Here is a 9,626-nt window from a genome sequence, read left to right as displayed (position 1 = left end):
AGTTTAGCTATCAGGTGTGTTCCCGCCTCTTCATTTTTCCCAACAGTTACCAACCTTCTTTTTTTCCTTCTTCATTCTCTTCATCTTCCTCATCTCTTCACATTCTTCATAACTCTTCAACTTCCCATTTTTTCTTTACAAAAACTTCCCTCTTATCTCTTTTCCTTACATCATCTGATTCTCCTTTTCTCTCTAAACCCCCTCATTCTCTCATTTTCTCTCTAAACTCCCATCATCTCCTTCAATGGCACCCAAGGCCAAGAAGACTGCCTACGTCCTTTCCTCTGATGCATTTCTCCTTACCCACTGGAGTGGAGTGGTGAGATTGATGGAGTCTCCTTCATTGACACACTGGCCAGAGAATCACATCCCTATGGCTGAATTTGTAAGTTTTGCAAACTTTTCTCATTTTCAAGTTTCTCTTTGATCATCCATTTTGTTGTATTTTTGGCCATGTAAATGCATGGGTTTTGTTATGGGATGGGTTTAGATGAAAACCTAACACATTAGGAGAGGTAGGAACATATTTAGGATTGATTTTGGATGATATATGCTTGAAAATATCGAAGGACACTTTTTGTCTGTGCTTTTGCGTGTGTGGGCTTGAGCCTGTGTATGTAGCTTGTACTTATGCGTACGCAACTCTGTTCTTGCATACGCAGCTCTATTCTTGTGTACACAGGTCTGTTCTTAAGGCTCTGTGTACGTGGGTTTTGGCCTACGTACGAAGAATCCTGTCTGTGTACGTGGGTCTTGACCCACATACATGAGATGCTTGGCATAGGCCTTACTCTGCCCATTTTCACTTCTTTTTCAACTGTTTCACTTCTATATGCAATCCTAACACTCCTTTTTTGTCATTTTTGCACCTGAACATCACTGCATCCTTCTTTTTATCTTTATTCTTGCATCGAAAACATCATTTTCACTTGAATCAGGAATTTAATGTTATCTTCTTCATTTGCAGTCCTTATCCCTTTATGCTAGTAGGGGTAGCACCAACAAGGTGGTGGAGTGGTACAACCTCTTTATTCTCGAAACCAGAGCTTACATCCAAGAAGCGGGCTTCAAGTCTATCTTTAGCCTTCTGCCGAAAAAGTCCACAAGTGTTACTTTGGTGCAATGCCTCATCGAGAGGTGGTGGGATATTACTCATACCTTCCATATTGATGAGCGAGAGATGACGGTAACTCCCTGTGACTTCCATTGCATGACTGGCCTTCACTTTGAAGGGGCCATCATTAATTTAGATGGCGTGTCAAGCATCCAGTTGGGTCTTGACATGTTGAGGAGGAAGTACCCTACCAAGACCATCCATGACTTTGACTTGGTGTTGGATTACATGCTTCTCCCCCAAAGGAATAGGAGGAGCACATCTGGATGGCTAGGGCTTTTTTTCTACATCTTTTAGGAGCTTATCTATTCACTAATGGTGGGAAAATAGTGTCCTTAAGGTGGTTGATCCTCTTTAAAGAATTTGCGGATGCACGGAGGGACAATTGGGGGCAGGCATGTCTAGCCTATCTTTACTTTAGCCTCGACACTCTTAGCCGGGGCACCTTGTGGCAGCTTGCAAGGCCTTGGAAGCTCCTTAAGGTTAGCTCTCTTTTCATCTCTTGTATTTTAATTTTTAGCTTGTAGTCTTGTAAACTGTATCATCTTGCAAACTGTATCATCTTGCAAACTGTATCATCTTGCAAACTGTACCATTTTGCAAACTGTGCCATTTTGTATCTAACCTGTGGCTTGTGCTTCTTTTTGTAGCGGTGGATTGTTAGGTATGGCCTCACAACTCCAGGTACCAGTCCAAATTTGAGGGAATTCCCTCAAGTAAGGACCCACTTTTTTGGGTTAACTTTGGATGAGGTAAGTTTAAGAGTTCCAATTTTCATGCTTCTTGATGCATTTCCTTTAGGATACTCTTCTTCTAACCTTGTATCATTATAGGTTAACTAGACTCCGTGGGCTAGCCAGCCCCTTCCTACTTCTCCAGATTTGGAAGCTGCTGCCATCATTGTTTCGGAGATTACTTGGCCCTTCGAAGGAGTGGGCTTGAGGGCACTCTACTTGGCAGAGAGGGTGCAATGTCAACTGGTGGGTATAGATGACCCATAGATTCTGATGGATCCTTCGGAGCTCATGCTTGCCCCACACTCCATGACCGATGTTGAGTACAATTTATGGAGGAGTGGCATTCCCTACACCGAGTGGCTCCTTGATGGATTGGACTATGAGGAATTCAGCATCACTTGCCTCATGCCTTCCCTTACTATTTAGGTATATGCTCGATCTCTTCTTCTTCTTTTCCTTTTCCTTTACCTTGTTTGTTATGGCTTCTAATGGTAGAAAACTTGTAGTAGGAGGAGCCTGCTATTTGTGAGCCAATTGATCCTCCACATCTCCCTTGGACGGTCTATGCTTACAGCCCTAATGGCTTTGCTCTGGAGCACACCATGCCCTATAATCCCAATGTTATGGGCTACCCTTTTCCTCCAAACACCCGAGCGATGAGTTCCCTTTGTTCTTTTTTCTTCTTACTATCTCTCCTTTTTTCAATCACTAACCATTCTTTCCTCGAACTGCAACCCACCATCCAAGAGCATGAGGAGCTAGTATGGTTGGCTGGGAATCTCAAGTTAAAGGTGACCAAATATTCAAGGAGCTTGTACGGTCCTAGAGGGGCGGCTTACCCGGGCAATGGTGGTGGTGTTGATGATGATGATGATGATGGTGATGAGGAGGGTTCGAAGGCGACTTTTAGCTACCAACCAAGGAAGAGGAGACACCATTGATTACCTACAATCAAGACACATAGGCATACAACACACATATTTCTTTCTTTTTGTTGCTTTTATTGTTTTTTATTTCTTTTAGTAGACATTTGAATTCAGTTTGAGGCAAAGGGCTATACTTAAGAACATCTTTTTACATTTATGCTTTTAATTGGGACTAGTACTTAATTTACAAGATATATAATTAATTGTATGTTTCCCTACAATATTGCTTTTTTGACGCTTGAAAACTTATGCCTAAAATATGTCTTGAATGATCCTTTAGGTCATAGGAACCCTAAGGATGCCTTGGAGTGGAAAAACCATGCTTAAAACAGGGGAGAATAAGTTTCTACCAAGCGCTGTGTGTATGTGGGGTTGCGCCTGTATATGTAGCTTTGACTTCGCGTATGTAGGGTTGACCTTGCGTAAGTGGGCCGCAAATCAAAGGAAATCCTAGCCGCCCTAACTAAGTATAAAAGTAGCCATTTGGGTCCCAAAACCCTTACCAGCGTATTTTCAACTCAGAGAGCACTTTTCTGAGGTTCCCCAATGTCAGAAAACTCTCCACTAAATGTCTCGGCTTGGATTTGGAGGCTTGGTCCTAATTTCAAGGATTCCATTACCCCCTATGGTCTTTCTTGTGTCTTTCCATACCATCAAATAAGGGTGGATAAGCCTCTTCTTCGTGCTGCTGCCAACTATTGGGTCCCTACTCGGCATGTTTTCCGTGACAATGGAGTAGAACTATGCCCCACTATCAAAGAATTTGGTGCCATCATGGGTGAACCAGAGATTGAAAATCTCGTCTTTGCTACCATGGGTGGAGATCTCCCATTTTTGCTACAAGTTGTGTTGGGCATTCCTTTTGCTACGACAAATAGGTGGTGCGTCTTTGGCAAACTCAACCTTAGCTTGGTTTTTGCACACTTTTCCACCTTGGCCATTCCCGTAAATGAGAGGCAATGTTCATTCTTTCTTTGTGCTTTTTGCTTATGTGCTCTTGCAAGGTACTTCTTGGTCCAAAGGTCATATTATGTGGACCTCCAGATTTGCATGGTAGTTTATGAGCTAAAGAGAGGTGACCCGATGGGCTTGATCTTGGCAGAAACCCTCAATGGTTTGGATGCTTTTCATAGGAAGGAAGCAAACTTCTTTGCAGGAAGTCCTCTTTTTCTTTAGGTATAATCCCTAACTTTTGCCTAGGTTCTCAACCTAGTGGGATTCCTCTAATTTTGCATGGATTGCCTTTCAGTTTTCAATCCATCGAGGCACCTTATATTGTGTTTTATTATTATTTATATCTTTTTTTCACTCATGCTTCAACCTCCTACCGTACCCCCCAACACATACCTCCCTAGGCATTTCAGGGACCGCCAGCTTCATCAAAATGACATGAGCTTTGAGGTGTACATGGAGCTTAAGGGTGGCATCAAGGAGACTGACATTCAATGGGTCGTGGAGTGGTGGCACATCTTAAGCATGATTCACTGTTGCTACAAGGACTACTGTGTGCCTTTAGTTGGACTTTGTTACTGCTTATACTACTCCACTTGTCGTATCTCAAGGAAATTTGGAAAGCGTCAAGGAGCTCCTAGTGGTGAAGGTGCCTTCCACACTAAGGTGTTTACTAAGAAGATCTTGGGTAGGCTTTGTGAGGCTTGGTCACGCCATAGGGTGACTAGAGGCCTTGCTCCTCCTCGATAAATATATCCCACTGCGAGGTACAAGCAGTGGTTGGAGGATGACATGAAGTGGATTTTGAGGGATTAGAAAGCTTACATGAAGACTAGCAAGAAAGCAAGGAGGGCTAAGTGACCACCTTGATATGCCCCATATTTTACTTTTTAGCACTTTATGATTCTCATGTTTTTGTTTTTGAATTTAATAAAGGATTGGAGTGTTCCAAATCCCCTATGAAAACAATCTTGTTACCTTTTAATTTGCGCAAGAAAAGAATCACATTTTTATTATCTTCACTTATTGTCATCTCATTCCTTTGTTTTTTCTTTTCTTTTTCCTTTGCCATGTAATTTTTGCCTATGACGTCCCTTCAGGAATTTTCTCCATACCCATGGTCTTTTCCCCTAACTTTTGCCTAGATTGCCCTTTCGGGTTTTCAATCTAGTGGGATTCTTTTGCCTTAATTTTTGCCTAGGCCACCCTTTCAGATTTTCAACCTAGCAGGCTTTTATTTATTTATTTTTTTTTTTTAATCTTTAAATGTTGTATTTCCAAAGTATATCCATGTTAATTGGGCGAAGCATTTCTTCCCCATCCAAATCTGTGATCCTCGTAGCACCTCAAGACATGATCTTCTTAATGATATAAGGCTCAGACTACCTTGGCTTCATCTTTCCTCTTGGATCAAAAATCTCATCTCTAAGCACCTTTAGGACCAAGTCCCCTTCTTTAAGGTTTCTTGGTTTTACTTTCTTGTTAAATGCTCTAACGATTCTTTTTTGGTACCCTTGTGCATGATATTGTGCCCTATCCCTCTTTTCATCTGTCAAAGCCGATTGTTCATATCTCGCCTTAGCCCAATCCTCTTCTAGGATCTTGGTTATTATCTCCACCTCAATAGGAAGCACCGCCTCACTACCATAAACCAGAGAGTAAGATGTTGCCCCAGTTGACGCACGGATAGAAGTTCTATAACCTCGTAAGGCAAACAAAAGCTTCTCGGCCCAATCTTTGTATGTCACTACCATCTTGGTTAGGATTTTCTTCACATTCTTATTAGCTGCTTCTATAGCCCCATTAGCTTGTGGTCGATATGGTGAAGACTTGTGATGCTCAATGTTATATTCTTCCATGACTCTCCGAACTTCACCCTCAAAATAGGAACCATTATCGGAGATGATCTCTTGGGGCACCCCAAACCGACATATGATGTTGTTTTCTAAGAACTAAGCCACATGCCTAGCCTTTAATACGGAGTAGGAGGCTACTTCCACCCACTTGCTGAAATAGTCAATTGCCACCAAGATGTATTCACGCCCATTTAAAGCCTTAAGAGCTATCCTTCCGATCACATCTATGCCCAAAACCAAGAATGGCCACAGAGAAGTCATGCTATACAACTCACTAGGTGGTACATGGTTCAAGTTAGTGTGTGTCTGACAATCATGGCAACTCTTCACAGAGTCCACACAATCAGTCTCCATCGTATTCCAATAGTACCTCATCCTTAGGATTTTCTTGGCTAACATTCTCCCATTCATATAAGGGCCACAAATCCTTTGATGAACTTCTTCCATTACATTCTCAGCTTCTTCCTTCTTCAAGCAACGAAGGTGTATACCATTGTAGGACCTTCTATAGGGTTGTCCTCCACATAAGATGTATTGTATTGCCATCATCCTAATGGAACGACGTTCTCTCTTGTTGGCACCATCCGAATATGCCCCTAGTTCCAAGAACTTCATGATGTCATAGTACCATGGAACTTCCTCTTCCTCTATGGTTCTTACTGAAGCTTCGGTCTTCCTTTTGTGCACTTCCTCATAATTTTGCTCAATCTCCAAGGGTTATGTTCATACTCCCTCAAGTCTTTCAACCACGGAGGCTAAGGTAGCTAAGGCATCTGCAAATTGATTTTGAGCTCTAGGGTTGATTGTGTACTCAATCTTGTCAAAGGTCTTGGTCAAGTCCTCCAAGTATTGTTGATAAGGCTTTAAGTGTTCCTCTTTCACCTTACACAACTTTTGTGCTTAGGCTATAATCAAAATTGAATCTCCAAAGACTTTAGCCTCCTTTACCCTCAATTCTTGAAAAGCTTCCATTCTGGCAATACAAGCCTTATATTCAGCCATGTTATTAGTTGCTTCAAAGTTCAACTTGATTGCCAAAGGTATGTGCGATCCCTCAGGAGTGATCAAGAGTATTCCTATCCCATTCCCATATTGGTTTACGACTCCATCAAAGTACATCTTTCATGTCTCTAACTCAACATCCAAAATGTCCTCATCTGAAAAGTATTCTTTACCATCTTCCTACTCTATAGGATTCTCGACACAAAAATCCGACATGACACTTCCTTTGATAGTTTCTCTAGCCACATACTTCAAATTGAATTCTGCCAATAAGATCAACTATCTTGACAATCTTCCACTCAAAGCAGGCTCCTCAAAGGGATACTTCAATGGGTCCATTCTTGCTACCACCCATATTTGGAAAGGTCAGATGACATGTCTCAACTTTTGTATGACCCAAACAAGTGCAAAGCATGACTTTTCTTTGGGAGTGTGTCTAATCTCATAATCATGAAACCTCTTGCTCAAGTAGTATATGGCTTCTCATTTTTGTCATCATCTTCTTATGTAATCATACTTCCAACTGCATCCCTATGACAGAGAGGTATAGGAGTAAGGGTTTTCCTTTTTGTGGAGGCACCATGATAGATGGGTGGAGGAGATATTACTTAATAAGTTCAAAGGCCTTTTGGCACTCATCATTCCATGTATATAGTTCATTCTTCCTTAGGAGTTTGAAGATAGGCTCACAAATGGAGGTGAGCTTGGCAATGAATTGACTAATGTATTGTAATCGACCCAAGAAACCCCTTATCTTTTTCTCACTTCTGGGTGGAGGCATCTCTAATATGGCTTTGATCTTGGATAGGTCAACTTTTATCCCTCTATCACTCACTAGGAAGCCTAGCAATTTTCTAGCGGTTACTCCGAATGTACACTTTTGTGGGTTCAATCTTAGCCTGTACTCTTTAATCCTCTCGAAGAACTTCTTCAAGTTTATGGTGTGGCTTTCTCTATCCTTGGATTTGACTATCATATCATCAGCATACTCTTCCAACTCATTATGCATCATATCATGTAACAAGGCTGTAGCCATCCTTTGGTAGGTTACCCTGGCATTCTTGAGGCCAAACGGCATCATTGTGTAACAATAGATTATTCATTCGGTAGTGAAAGTGGTTTAGGTCATATCTTTGGGAGCCATCTTGATTTGGTTGTACCCTGAGAAATCATCCATGAAAGACATTAAGGCACTTCCTGTCGTCTTATCCACCAAGACATCAATGTGAGGGAGAGGAGAGTCATCCTTTGGGCATGCCTTGTTCAAGTCCCTAAAATCCACACACATCCTCACCTTCCCATCCTTCTTAGGTACGGGCACGACATTGACTATCCATTCGGCTTGGTGTACGAGTTTGATGAACCCTACCTTTAATTTGTTTTAGTGACTTCGGTCCTCATTCTTCTCAACTTTTGTTTGACAGGTACCGTGTAATCATGAGTATCAATGTGATGTTAAGCTATCTCAGGGTCAATTCTAGTCATATCTTCATAGGACCATGCAAACACCTCTTGAAATTTCGTAAGGAGCTCTTGAAGATCTTTTCTTCTTTTTCATTTAGAGTTGAGCCAATTTTAATTAAGCATGGATTCTCATTATTGCCCAAATTAATAGTTTCAAGAGTTGGTTCCATAGGTTCATTTTTCTTTTCCAATTGTATATTAATTTCATTTTCAAATTCATTTGAATCATTTAAGTGTAGAATTTCAATGTTATGGGACACATCAAAGTAAGCCAAATCATAATTCATCTTATGGAAAATATTGAAAAGTACATTTGAGCTTGCATTACAAAACTTTTTCCCCATGTTTTCAGAAAACCCAACCCAAGTATAATTATTAATGAGCCCCACAACAGGCATGATGAATTTGGAATGATCACTTGGCTCTTCATTGGTGATGGCAAACATGTCCCCACTCGTCTTCATCATGGTCTTCATTGCTTCAACATCCACGTAGTTCACCCAATCGACCTCTTCTTGCATCTCTTTGATCACCATGGTAGGCTTCTCCTTAAAGGTGAGTTTTTCATTAAAGAACATTTTCCAACCCAGATACACCTTTCCATCCTTACTTACCCAAAGTTTGGGGAAGCCACAATAAGGGAAGTTTGCCCCTTCCTTCAAGATGTTCCCATTGAGAGTGCCAAGGTTTTTCTTGATTCCATTGCAGCCTTTAAAGAACCCTAAACCTTCCCTAGTCACTTGAGTCTTGACATTGGAGAACTCGACTACCCCTTTTCCTCATTTTCCAAGGCCCATACTAGGCATGTATCCCATGTTCTTCATCATTGCAATCACCTTATGGCTACACAATATGGGAACAAGTCAGTAGTATACCTATCATCCTTAACCCATAGTCAGCCAGGTTTACGAACTCAAAGCCACTCATTTGAAGCTCACTTCCTCCTTCCTCGAGTCCATAAACCAGTGCTAGAATTTCACCATCTCCAAGCACTATGGCAATCTCTCCTTTCCATGGGATCTTCATATTTTGGTGTAGAGGAGGGGATTTCCCCCATTGGGGTGAAGCCAAACTCTTCCCAAGAGAAGGTTGTAATTTGGGATAATGTCCATGACATGAAACTCCACAATGGTTTCTATTGACCCAATCTTGCAAGGAGCCTTGAAAATACCCATGACCTTTCTTGAAGTGTTGTCATATGTCCTTCCAGTCAAGGGAGAAGGGATGATAGTCTCCATATCTAGGCCAATAGTGAGGGCAGTCCTAAAAGGACAAACATTCAAGGCAAACCCATTGTTAATAAGTACCACCAGAACCTTGGCACCCATGCATTCAATGATGATTTGTAAAGGTCTAGTGTGAGTAGCTCCTTTGGGAGGGAGATCTTCATCGAAAAAGGCAAGGAGGGGGTGTGAGGAACCCTTGACTCCCATGAGAGACAAAACTTCTAATGACACAATTTCTATGGGTACTTCTTTCACATTCAAGGCATCCAAGAGAGCCTTACGATACTTTTAAGAGGACATGGGTAAGCCCCATATGGGCATAGGAGCTTGGGTATTCTTTAATTGCATTA

General features: G+C 41.5%; 1 protein-coding gene across 1 annotated transcript; it reads right to left on the bottom strand.

Moving 5' to 3' along the window:
* Positions 1 to 5,110: 5,110 nt before the first annotated feature.
* On the bottom strand, positions 5,111 to 5,587 carry LOC142625177 (uncharacterized). The gene has a single exon (XM_075798872.1). The coding sequence runs from the start codon at positions 5,585 to 5,587 to the stop codon at positions 5,111 to 5,113; it is 477 nt and encodes a 158-aa protein (XP_075654987.1).
* Positions 5,588 to 9,626: the final 4,039 nt, after the last annotated feature.

Source organism: Castanea sativa, chromosome 2 (assembly GCF_040712315.1).
Source record: "Castanea sativa cultivar Marrone di Chiusa Pesio chromosome 2, ASM4071231v1".
Taxonomy (NCBI): domain Eukaryota; kingdom Viridiplantae; phylum Streptophyta; class Magnoliopsida; order Fagales; family Fagaceae; genus Castanea; species Castanea sativa.
Note: the sequence above shows the minus strand (reverse complement) of the source record. Positions and strands in the feature narration are given on the sequence as shown.